Raw genomic sequence first — 12,525 nt, forward strand, 5'->3', positions numbered from 1 at the left:
ATTAAAAAACTACAACACATGTTTGGGTGTAAGCAGGGAATGGCCCCAAGAAAGTCCCCTCCATTCAATAACACATCCCCACAGTTGGTAACTAAGACACATGACAAGAGGTAATATAAATTAACTAGTAAGGGGAGGGAGGGAAGGCAACGGAGCTAAGTAATGTGCAGCTGAGCACATGGTGAATGAATAGTTAAGTAACAAGTAATATGCATGTCGAAAGACATAGTCCCAGCTCCCTCTACTTTCCTAAATTAAATATAATTAAATGGTTTATTAAAACTTAATTAAAGCACGTCACTGCAAAGAATGCGTTGTAGGATGAGGCAATAAAAAACTCTTTTCTTAAATATATTATGAATATATAATCAATGAGGGTAAATAACTTAACTAGATAGGGAAGCGGTATGAACGAAGAAACTTGGCAGGAAGATAAAGATACATTGCGAGTGCACTAAAATAAAATTAAAATCAAAACTCAGTCAGATAACATTTGTGTGATTTGTTATTGTGTCAACATTAAAAAAGATCGTAACCAAGCATAAATTTGATTATAGCTTGGGTTTGTGTTGCTTTTTAAAAAGGTAAGTCGTATGCTAGTTTCTTCTGCAAAAACTGTTAACTGCGTCGCTGGAGAAGTGAAAACGAAAACGAAACGCGTCAACGCGTCAATTTTTAACCACACCGCTTAGTGTACTGTAGTAGAACACAAATGCGGCTTTAATTTTTAAAAATATGACTTTTACATTACAAAAGGAGGTGAAATATATATCAATCAGTCCGCCAATCTTCTTTATTTGTAGCGTTTGCGAAGCGGTTTAGTTATACAACTAAAAATATTAAAATACAAAATTAAAAAAAAATAGCGTTTGTTGTCTGTAAACTTTATAAAAAAAACATACACTTCGTTAATTTAATGTTAGCATGGGGTTGTGCCCTTTATTTCAAGCATACAACATCTAGCTTTTAAATTGATTTTCAACGAAAAGTGCGTCGATTACGAGTTGTTCTGACGAACGCGGAAACGAATTCGAAGCGTACTGATGCTGTGTTGTAGGTGAAGTGAAAACACTTTCACTTCTTACTATATTTAACTCATTAACGTGTAGTTCATTCGGTAAATATAAAATTAACCGTTACATGAAACGTCTTCAACAGTTTTTGCTTAAGTTTCTTTGAGTTTTAAGATTTGTATTGATCTGATGCAATATTTTGCCACCTGTACTGAATTGACGATGAAAGCCTGATAGCAACAGCGGAGATAAATTTGAAGCAAATTAGGTAAGTCGCTTATCGGGCAGTTTTATCACAACACGGAGTCTAAATTCTGCCACAGAACTTATATAATTAAGTGTACTATTGCTAAAATTCCTAAAACATGCTAAAAACTTGATATCATTACCCTGTTAGTGTCTGGTGAAACACTCAGGCCTTTTGCACTTACTAACGCTTCGTTACAACCCTTGGTGTCATAAATCATAAATAATATATCATGAATTTACATTTAAATAGTTTTCGATATGGCAACATGTTAGGTTATTAAAAAAAGTTGAGTTAGTGTATTGTGTTTAAATGTATGTTAAATTAATTTTTGGCCATGAAACAACAAGCAATTTCCAAAATATTGTTCCACTGAAACGTAAGGACAATCTTAAAACAACATGAAATTTACATTTTTCGAGATGACCAAAACAAATTAAATTTATTTACATATAATTTTGCAAGGCCAGTTGTCTCAAGCGTTTCACTGGCCGAAACGAAGGAATCAACTTTATTTGAAAACAATTTGTGCAAACGGCTCAGTGTGCCTCGAAACTTGAAGTTTACATAACGACTGTATTTTGTCAGATTTTCTACAACATCAATTTCAAATATTTTGTTTCATTTAAATATATAAGTTCTGACCAGATATTTTTACGATTTAAAGACTCTTTAGCAATTTTTATTATATTTGAGTAGCTTTGAATCACTTTAACTTAAGGAGCAGGCGAAGAGCTCTCTTATCGCTTTAAAAGCCAGGATGGCAATAGGAATAGCGCAAGAAGACAGATTGGAATGGTGATGACTTGACCAGCTACCGTGATGATATCTTACCGTTTGTTGGAATACTATGAACATGTATCCGATGCGATTATCTAGGACCTCGAGTTCGTCTAATAAGCTATACCCTCCAAAACACTTGTTTTCCTCACCAGTGCTTAAATGTCTTTGTTATATGAGTTAATATCCGAAGGAAGGGGACATCAAAAATCATAAACAAATGCGAGAAGATACTAATCAATTTAAGTACAATTTTTCGGGTTTTAACCGAAGTATGCTTAACCCTATTTGGAATGTTTTCTTTTTCTTTCTGAGTCTGGTGGAGAGCACTCTTTGCACACCCCCTCCCCATGCTTACATGTATGTAGTTTCAAAAATAACGACTCCTCAATAATCATGGCATGTAAAGCATCCAAAGTTGTTTACTTCAGTGATAATAACATCTCAGTCATGATATTTACAGATATTTAAGTAAAAAAATACATTAAAATTTGGGTAAGGCGCTCTTTGAAATCGTGGTTGCCGCATAAATGTCGCAAAGTTTTAACACTACAGCTCGAATGCAAAGTAGGCTTACCTCAGTACATGTTGAAATGTCCCTTTTCCAAGCTACAAAACGTGCCTGTCAGCATTAAAATAATTATCTACAATGCCTGCGAATATGCCTACAAATCCAATACTCAAGAAAAGTCCCAAAAGTTTTATCTGAAACATGGTTGCTATGGAGACGCCTACGACGTGAACAAACTTCAACAAAGTATAGATTCTGCTTGTGAGAATGTCAAAAAGTTATAAGATAAGATATAAATCAGCGCTTACACTCTCTTACTGGACGCAAACTTCACAGGCCACTTTTGTGCTGGTCTGAATAGTAAGCCTGTTACAGAATGTTCTATTTTTAGTTACTTTCAATGGAAACTTATACCAACAGAGACAAGTCTTAAAACAGAGATAAAGAAATGAATTGGTTGAACAGTATTGAAGGTGGGTATAATGACAATTCTAAAACTTATGTCATTGAATAATTCGTACGTTTTTCCGACAAAGCAATAGAAGGATATATTAAACTTCCATGTAATACAAAATATACCCTCCACAATTGTCTTACTGCCGTTTTTCTACATTCGAGTGTATTAGAATTAGAGAATACTTTAAAAATGATCAGATTGATAAACAGTGACCTTTATCAGTGACTTGAAGAGATCAAAAAAAGACTTTCTTGGTTAATGTTATGTATGAGAGTGAAGCATATAGCCATATGTTTCGGTGGCAAATTCTGGTTTCCATGTGATCATTACGATCACTACAACGGCTGAAAAGGAAATGTCCTGTAAAAAACTACTCTTTCCAGCAATCGTAACCACCGTTGCCACAACGGTGGCTGAGATGGACTTTAGTTCAAACTGAATGGAAAAAAGTTACTTGTATACATAAAAAACGTTTTAAACTAATCATTCTTGATTGCTAGATAAGGCAGTTTATGTCCAAACCGATTACGAGATATTCAGATTCACATTCGGACCTTTTTTAGGTGATTTTCAGCCACGATTCCATTTCATATTTATTGGGTTAATAATATTTCCCGATTTGCCGTCATTTTGTGTGTATTGCATGTTAACTTTTTTGTTCACTTAGTTTTAATATATCGTCATTGGAACCGTTAATTTTCTAAACGTTGTCAGACGTCTCTTTTCTGTCCAGTCTCAATGACAATAAGAGATAAACAGTTTGTTCACGATTGCGACAAGGATCCACCCCAACTGGTTTTAACACAAGAACGCATCTCAGATACATTTGTTCACCTGCTGCTCAGCGGAACAAACGATTTCGAGAGCAAAACTTTTCCTTGACCTAAACTTTAATATGTCTTATTATTTTTCCACAAGATTTACTTAAAAATTAGTTTTAAATTAAAATTGGCAAGATCTAATATTTTGAAATCAACAGTGTCACAAAAGCAATATTTGTTTGCCAATCTTCACAAATTTAAACGGGCAAGACGAAAATTATTAGCACTTTTCCTTTTTACCAGCTTATTGCCTAACACTTTGCGACAGGTAAGTGACTTTTACATGCATTCCATTTACGTTTCTATGCCAAATACAGTATATTCACTTGAGCTGAGAAAGATTGTTAGAGACAAGGCTCTCTCGGTATTCATTTCTGGCCATTTCTAATCAAGCTGAAAATTTTGAAAGAAATTTCCAAATTCTTACAATCCTTAAAGCCTTCTCAGTTGGAAGTAAATTTACGGGCACAACAATGGATTTTGCATCCTGGCGAAACTTACTTTTGAATTCCTTCTTCTGCTCATTTTTGCTAACTTACATTTTCGCTCTGTAATTAGAAGTATCAGTCTAATACAGCCCTGTTTCATAGGTGCATTTCATGTCCCAATGGTAGCTAACTCAGGTCTTAACGCTTTTCAGTTGATAGCTGTGGCAAGAAACTTTGCAGGGCAAGGTTGATGTTAAATCGTTTTGAATTGCTCAGAATGGGACGAAATTTTTTTTTTGACACATCTTAACATTTCAAAGTTTTAGCAGTTCTGGCCATCCTTTTCTGTGTATCTACAAAACTGATTTTTTTTTTTTTTTTTTTTTTTTTCATGCCTCTTTCTTTTCATTTCAGTATTGCGCGCACATCGCGTACCCAAGGGCGATTCTTAGATTCTTAAACTATATATCTATATTTTAAATTTTTACGCTAATAGAGAATCAATTTTTGGTAATGTTATGATATTGGGAATTACAGGACGCAAACAGTACAGTGTTGCTTAAAATTAGTTTATTCTCACTTTCACTTCTTTTTTCTTTTTTTTTCCTTCAAATACTAATTAAAAGAATCGAAGCACGTGCTAAAAGCAAGAGAGATGATTTTATTTCCCTTAATTTTACTTCCACCGTAATACAAATAGAGTTAGAATCGAAAGCTTTCTAATGGAAAATCAAACATGGCAAAATCTCTTTTTGTCAATTCACAAATTAAACGAAGCAATAACCACGTTGTTAGCTCAACATTTATACTTCTCTGTTTAAAGATATATAAATTGTATTAAATTCATAATTTAACTGCCAGCCAGATTGTTGCGCAATTAAGTTTTAATTGGTCCGTAATCGCTTTTGTTGCGCTTTATTTACAGTTATTAACACAATCTAATCTCAAAGAGGATATTTAAAATATGGCAATGGCTCAAATTAAACTAAGTTGCTTGTCTTATCTTTCAGAAGTGGGGTCGATTCTAGCCATGCATTATGGAATTATGAAATGGATACTAGCACTCCTAGTTCTGATACAGTAAGTATTTTGGACTGTTTTAAACCCAGTTTAAGGACATTCGCGCTAATTGTTTCTGCGCATGCAAATTTACACGCCACGTCATACATGAGAGCGCTCGCTAAGTAATAAAAGAAGGGCAGCTAGCCATTGCTATAGCTTTGCCTGGATTTAACGATCTTGGACGTTCGGTAACCCCTACTTCTCTTTCCAGAAACAGATTTTATTTACAATTATCTCCACATTGCCCAAAAATGAACAAAAAATCAATGTTGGAAGTTAAAAAATTTCAAGATTTCTGTCCACGGGACATCGAATCCTGCCATCTTGCGGCTGCAAGGCACGTGAAACTATGGTCGCTAAATGCGAACTTGTTCTTTAAAGAACCTCACCAGTTGACTAAATTCACTTAATAGATCCACTTAAACAATATTTGGCAGAGAACATTTCATTTCAAAGATCTAATCGCAATATTTTTGCGCTTACAGACACCGTGGCCTTATTCGATAACGAAGTCCGATTTTTTCAGATTTAGGGTGTTCTTCTGGGCATGTTTTCTCCAAAACGAAGTCGGTGCCCCCCCATCTTACAGTGGTAAAAGTCTCAGAAAAAAATCGATGTCGGAAAATTTTCGCGCGAACGTCCTTAAGTGTATCTCAGCAATTTATACTGCCCTAGTTTTCTTTTTCATCGTTAGGAGGTTGAACCGCTAGAAATTATATAAGTGGTGCGACATCTAGAATGGGACTACCTCGCGTGTTTATTAATTATTTAAAACACAGTCATGGCATTTATGGGCTTGTTTTATGATACTCTTCATAGGTAGGAACAGTTTTATTGAATTGGTAGAATATCATCAAAATTTTATACTTAAGCCGTGATCTATTTTTTTTTTTTTACACTCGTTCAAATGTCTTTTTAAGTTTTGTGTTAATTTAACAAAACAAATTGTCTACATGTCACGAGATACGTTTAAAGAGACCTCTGATTAAACAAAATACGAATCAATATTCTGGTTCTCCTTGGTGAGAAGAGTTACGAGCTACCCATGTTGAACAAACAACATTGATTTAATACTCTATATCAATTAATTTTGATAACTTACTGACGGGCTTGTTTTAATTTATCTTTCAGGGCTTGGAAGCAATCATATGGTGAGTTTAATATTTTCTGGGGTACGACAAGGAATGAAGCAGTCACAATTTTTAGACTTTTTCGGTTGAGAGGTTAAATGTTATAAGAAACTAAATAAATTAAATTATCAATAGTCCTGTGAATCATTGTAATTTTTCCTCAGTTCTATACTTCTGCTTCTGAGATCTGATACTTTCGCTGTATTTTTAAGTTGTTTCCTCGATAAATGGGCGAAGACTTGTGTCCAGTATCCAGCAAACTATTCTGGCCACCTTTAGATATTGGTTGGGGGGAGGAGGAGGGCGAATTCAAGAATATAAGATCCATTTCAACTGTTTCTCCCTTCTGAACTTCGACTTCTATTTATTGTCAACACCATCTGTTAACCCCATAGCCAAACCTTGCTTGCTAATGTAAATCGTTTAAGAATTTCTTAAGTTTTATTAAAGATTAAACAATGTCTCAAACCCCAATTTCGAATTTCCAACTAGAGCAGTAAAATATTGAGTGAAATGGCATTGAAGCTGCATTCTGGAGAAAATGTTATTTAAGAGACAGAATAAAACTAACCATCTCAAAGTATCATTCAGCCGGAAATTTGCTGTTGACAGTATCAACATAAGTAGCATGGTTAAACTTAAGACGAAGGCCTATGTGCTAGGAAATTTAAAAAAAAAAACATTTAAAATTGCTCTTGCAATTTTATTCATTAATTCCGTCCGTATCTTGTTTTTGGATTCAGACAAACGTATTGAACAAGCAACACAATCATTGCATTTTCTCTTTTTCTCGAAATTTAATCAATTTAGGACATGACTACTGTTATCACTACCATGTGATAAACGACAGGAACAGAGCTGCTGGTGTCGACAGAGGCAACTTCCTAAGATGTGACCAAAGGGACATTCGTAGCCCTAGGTGGTACCGATTCACTGGAGCGGCAGGCTATGAGATGCCTACTGCGTGCGTGCCGAAGCATCGATGCGGAGCCCACGCACCCGGATGGTTGAGTACTCCGCATCCGACAAGGACTGGACAGATTATCAACGGCAAGGTTTGCTTTCATTGGTCAGGAAACTGTTGCCGCTGGTCGACAATTATCCAGGTCAAGAAATGCAGTGGTTTTTACATCTACAAGCTTGGCAAAACCCCATGTTGTTATCTTCGTTATTGTGGAAATGGAGGGTTTGGTAAGTGTCTTAAAAGTTTTTTTAACGACGTGGACCGATTGCAATCGTCATCCTTCTCCCCCTCTTCCTCCTTTTCCATGCCATGCGACGCATAAGGTCTCCAAAGTATTCCTCCTGCTGGTCGTGTTAAAATTATAAAATCTATAGAGGGAGCCACATAAGCTGTAGCCTCTATCTTGATAGAATGCTAGTTTTTCAGGAGGGAGGAAAACCGGAGTACCCGGATAACTCCACCCACATATGACACCGGGCCGGAATCGAACCCAGGCCACATTGGTGAAAGACTAGATCGCTCACCACTAGGTCAATCCTACTCCACGACACCCTTAGCGTCTCGCGCTATGAGAGATGAGCTGTCGATAGCTCCTTCCATATTCTTTCCTTCGTTCATTTCCCAACTCTTTCCCGAATTTTTAACACTTCCTTTTCCTTTAGATTGTAACATAAGGAAAGTTTTATGCGGACTTTTTTCTTCTCCTTTTATTCTGGGTGTCCTGTGAAACTCCTTTAGCTTACTCACAAGGAAAATGAGGAAACTAGGAAAAACTGTAAACAGATATGTCGAAAATCAGCTCTTTACGCTCTTTTTATTTATACGTACTTCTTGACAATTTTATTCTTACTCTTTAGCCTATGAACTTTCCTCTTTAAAGGGTCAGATGGATGCACTAGCCACATACAGCTCAACGACAGAACTCGTGCTGCCGGTGTTCACAGAGGTAACTTCTTAAGATGCGACCAGAAGGACCTGTTAACACCCAAATGGTACAGGTTTACCGGAGCATCAGGCAATATGATGCCCACCTCCTGTGTTCCAAAACATTACTGTGGAACGCACGCGCCAGGATGGCTAAGTGGCTCGCATCCAACAAGCGTCGGACAGACCGTCAACGGGAAAGTTTGTTTCCACTGGGGAGGGAGTTGTTGCCACTGGCATGCTAACGTCCAGATTAAGAAATGCAATGGTTTTTACGTTTACAAACTTGAAAGCACACCCGTATGTTGGCTTCGCTATTGCGGAAATGCAGGATATGGTAAATCTGAATTCGATTCAATTTACTTTATTTTTGATCCGATTGGCCTTGTTGAACTTGTACCCGACTTTTACAAATAGTGGGAACAGCTTTTGGAAGCCTCAGAAATGTGGTTTGGGTATATAAGCTAAGTGACTTCCCATTGTTTTTGAACATATGTCGCACCTCTGAGGATACTTTGTCCTTGAGTTCTTGAAAATCGTCAACTTTTGTACGGTCTTAATTTCAAACCATTGAATCATTCAGTATTTAGGCTCGATTTCCACCGCTCTCTCGGAGCCGGGGCATCGACGCTATGTAATGTGGTAATTCTTTTTCTTAATCATGATTATAACACCTTTGTAAACAATAAGATGATATTGAGAAGCGATGATGGTGCGTGTATGATGCGATGGAATGTTCACACAAACAAAAGTAATATAATGCATACGGTGGAAGAATTTTACAAAGCGAAATATATAATTAACAAAGCAATTTTCCCTCTTCATTCATCAAGATATATGCAAGATAAACAACCCGTGTAAAAATGGCGCTACCTGCAAATTAAAGAATGATGGTTACGCTTGCCTCTGCAAGGCTGGTTATCAGGGAATCAACTGCGAACAAGGTAGGAATGCAAAACAAGTGTTAAAGAAGTATTCTCGTTCTCCACTATGAGCAATTTTCGACATTACCTGCGTTGATTTATTCTCAGATGTAAATGAGTGCAATACCCGACCGTGCCTTAACGGTGGAGCATGCCAGAATCTACCAGGAAGTTACAAGTGTAACTGCAAACCGGGATTTGTTGGAAAACACTGCGAGACTGGTGGGTGCACAAGACGTATAAATTTGTTTGCTTTGCTTTCGCTTGTTTTCAGCTTCTTTTTACCGGTAAGGAATACAAAAATCTTTCAGTTCGAAGACTAACTTTTGATTATCGTTCAACGACTATTCTCCTTTCTCTTGGACACATATTTTTCACATTTTCTATGGTTTTGGGAAGTGCCAGTACAAAATTGTAAAAGAAACCTTTATATGACTGGCTCAACGGAGCGTACGCACATGACGTCATGGCAGCCATATTGGTGTTCCAAAACAATGAAACGGCGGCCACGTTGGTGTACCAAACCAATCCTGTGGGAGTTAAACTCTTTTCTTACGTAAACACTTTCTCCTGTTAAAATATATTTGCATGGCTGCTGGACACGTGAGTGAATACGCTCTACACTGATGTTAATCCCCACGGCTGCTAGCTGTATTACGTTTTACTCGTTTCCACTTACAGTTCCAAGATTTGAAAGCAGTTCTGTTAGCTATTTCACCATTTTTTATCAGTAGCACTTAAGTCGTTTAAGATAGTTCACTGGTAGAGATTATAAATTTTATAATCATTGATTTGGTGTTTCAAGATTCCTTGCTCTGAAAATGTCTTTCAAAGTAAGTCAAGCTCAGCGTCGAGGTTAATGATCAAATTAAAATGCTAAAACAAATCATTGCATTGTTTCAGCCCTGGACGCATGCTCGCACTATCAGGTACTGAATGACAGATGGAGAGCAGCCAGTGTCCACAGAGGTAACACCCTAAAGTGTGACCAGAAAGATCTGGTAACGCCCAAATGGTACAGATTTACCGGAGCAGCTGGAACTATGATGCCCACCTCCTGTATTCCAAAGCATTACTGTGGTACGCACGCTCCCGGATGGCTAAGCGGATCCCATCCAACGAACGTCGGGCAAGTTGTCAACGGGAAAGTGTGCTTCCATTGGAGTGGAAGCTGCTGCCGTTGGCATGCTAACATCCAGATAAAGAGGTGCAACGGCTTCTATGTGTACAAATTAGCCAAGACTCCAGTATGCTGGCTTCGTTACTGTGGAAATGCAGGATTTGGTAAATTTTAATGAAGTATCATAGTTTTATTTGTTATAGATTTGTAGATTATAGATTTTTTTTGTTGCTATAGATTCATTTACTATTGCTATCATGTTTGTCATGTATTTTGCTACAGTGTTCTTTTCCAACAGTGGAAATTTCATTTGTAACCTGTTTAAAACTCTATAAACCATTAAATCTACGACGTTTAATCTTTGTTGATGTCTTTCCTGTCCTAAACGAATTAGACTTGGCAGATCAGATTTGTACTACTAATTACTATCAGTGTTATATGCTTACCGTATCTTTTTTGGACGTTTTTCGAATACGACTTTAACCATGATTCGAAGTTTTATGAGTAAAAAAGATATAAGCACAGAATATCATTATTTGTCTTGTCCCAAGATGCATGCAAAGCGAATAAGCCGTGTCAAAATGGTGCTTCCTGTATCGCAAAGAATGATGGTTATACTTGCCTGTGTAAACCTGGATTTCAAGGGGTGAACTGCGAACAAGGTGAGAGACTTTTCGCTAAATTCTACAAATGTGGGTTAAAAGCTAAGTGTCAAGGTCTTATAATACGGACATGCTCAGAACGGTGCCCTCTGAACCATAAATGAAATGACCCTCAGTAAGACTTGAAATAAGATGCTCAATTCAAGGTCAATACGTTTGTCAGGCTTTGAAAACATGGTTGTCGTGAAATGATAAATAAAATGAGACCAGAATGTTCTCAGATTAGTATTGATAAAAGTCATACAGTTTGAACGTTATAGTTTGAGTAGTCGTCTCAAATCAACGTGAACAATTCCCGGCAGCTTCCATGCCTCGCCCTCCCCGATCTAAAACGATAAGTAAATACAAATATTTTAGCACTGTAAGAAAGCTTAGTTAAAAGCGAGACTTGGAATCTCTTTTCAGATATCAACGAGTGTATAACAAAGCCTTGTGTTAACGGTGGAACATGTGAAAACCTGCAAGGAAACTACAGATGCAAGTGTAGACCAGGATTTCTGGGGAAACATTGCGAAACTGGTTAATATTTTAAAATCTTAACTACAATTACTAGATGAGGTTGACCAGGGCAGCGAAAATTATAAGGGTTTGATTCTGCGTTACCTGCCCTAGTGTGGGAGGATAACACAAAAAGAGGATTTGATATTGATTCCTGTTTATGCGAAAACCGAATCTAATACTTCTGATATTAGCGTGTGAAGTAAAACATATAATGGTAGCCTCAAAAGTGGTCTGCCCGTAAGAATTGTACTACAATATCCAAACCTTGTTTTCAGGCCGCTTGGGCTACTTTACCTTTTGCTTCATAATTGCAGAGGTGATAAAGGATTTATAAGTACTCTTAATTTCATTACCGCCAATTGTTTTTGTCTAGTGTTTGACCCTTGCTTACATTATGAGCAACTGAATGATCGACAACGTGCCGCAAGTGTCCACAGAGGTAACAGCCTAAAATGTGACCAGAAAGACCTTGCAACACCCAAATGGTACAGATTTACTGGAGCAGCTGGAACTATGATGCCTACCTCCTGTGTTCCAAAGCATTACTGTGGAACGCATGCACCGGGGTGGCTAAGCGGATCCCATCCAACAAACGTAGGACAAGTTGTCAACGGCAAAGTGTGCTTCCATTGGAGTGGAAGCTGCTGCCATTGGCATGCCAACGTCCAGATAAAGAAGTGCACCAATTTTTTCGTGTATGAACTTGTCAGGACACCAGTGTGTTGGCTTCGTTACTGTGGAAATGCAGGATTTGGTACGTTCCAGCTTGTTTGAGATCGCTGATGATTGATGTATATATATGAAAAAATCTTTTTGGGAAATAAAGTGTACAAAATTTCAGTTTATTCTTTTGGGCAAGTTTATTTGGAATTGTAAAGCCAAGAACAATGCCATGACGGTGAATGTTGGCGTGATGAAACTTTCAGGTTGTTTTAAAAACGTAACTGGGCAAGAGATTTTTCATTTTAGGCACAGCTACCTG

At 37.2% G+C, this 12,525-nt stretch overlaps 1 protein-coding gene across 1 annotated transcript in view; it reads left to right on the plus strand.

The window, feature by feature from the left end:
• The first annotated feature begins 4,069 nt into the window (after window positions 1-4,069).
• LOC145488602 (uncharacterized) overlaps window positions 4,070-12,525 on the plus strand; it is a 40,611-nt gene continuing 32,155 nt past the window's right edge. Inside the window, exons 1-11 of the mRNA XM_081467490.1 lie at window positions 4,070-4,097; window positions 5,268-5,337; window positions 6,451-6,470; window positions 7,260-7,640; window positions 8,294-8,674; window positions 9,171-9,281; window positions 9,369-9,482; window positions 10,164-10,544; window positions 10,932-11,042; window positions 11,448-11,561; window positions 11,917-12,297. Of these exons, the coding sequence (XP_081323616.1) occupies window positions 5,288-5,337; window positions 6,451-6,470; window positions 7,260-7,640; window positions 8,294-8,674; window positions 9,171-9,281; window positions 9,369-9,482; window positions 10,164-10,544; window positions 10,932-11,042; window positions 11,448-11,561; window positions 11,917-12,297 (2,044 nt within the window). The 5' untranslated portion in view covers window positions 4,070-4,097; window positions 5,268-5,287. The remainder of the gene's footprint in view (window positions 4,098-5,267; window positions 5,338-6,450; window positions 6,471-7,259; window positions 7,641-8,293; window positions 8,675-9,170; window positions 9,282-9,368; window positions 9,483-10,163; window positions 10,545-10,931; window positions 11,043-11,447; window positions 11,562-11,916; window positions 12,298-12,525) is intronic.

The sequence above is a fragment of the Orbicella franksi genome, chromosome 5 (assembly GCF_964199315.1).
Source record: "Orbicella franksi chromosome 5, jaOrbFran1.1, whole genome shotgun sequence".
In the NCBI taxonomy this organism is placed as follows: Eukaryota; Metazoa; Cnidaria; class Anthozoa; order Scleractinia; family Merulinidae; genus Orbicella; species Orbicella franksi.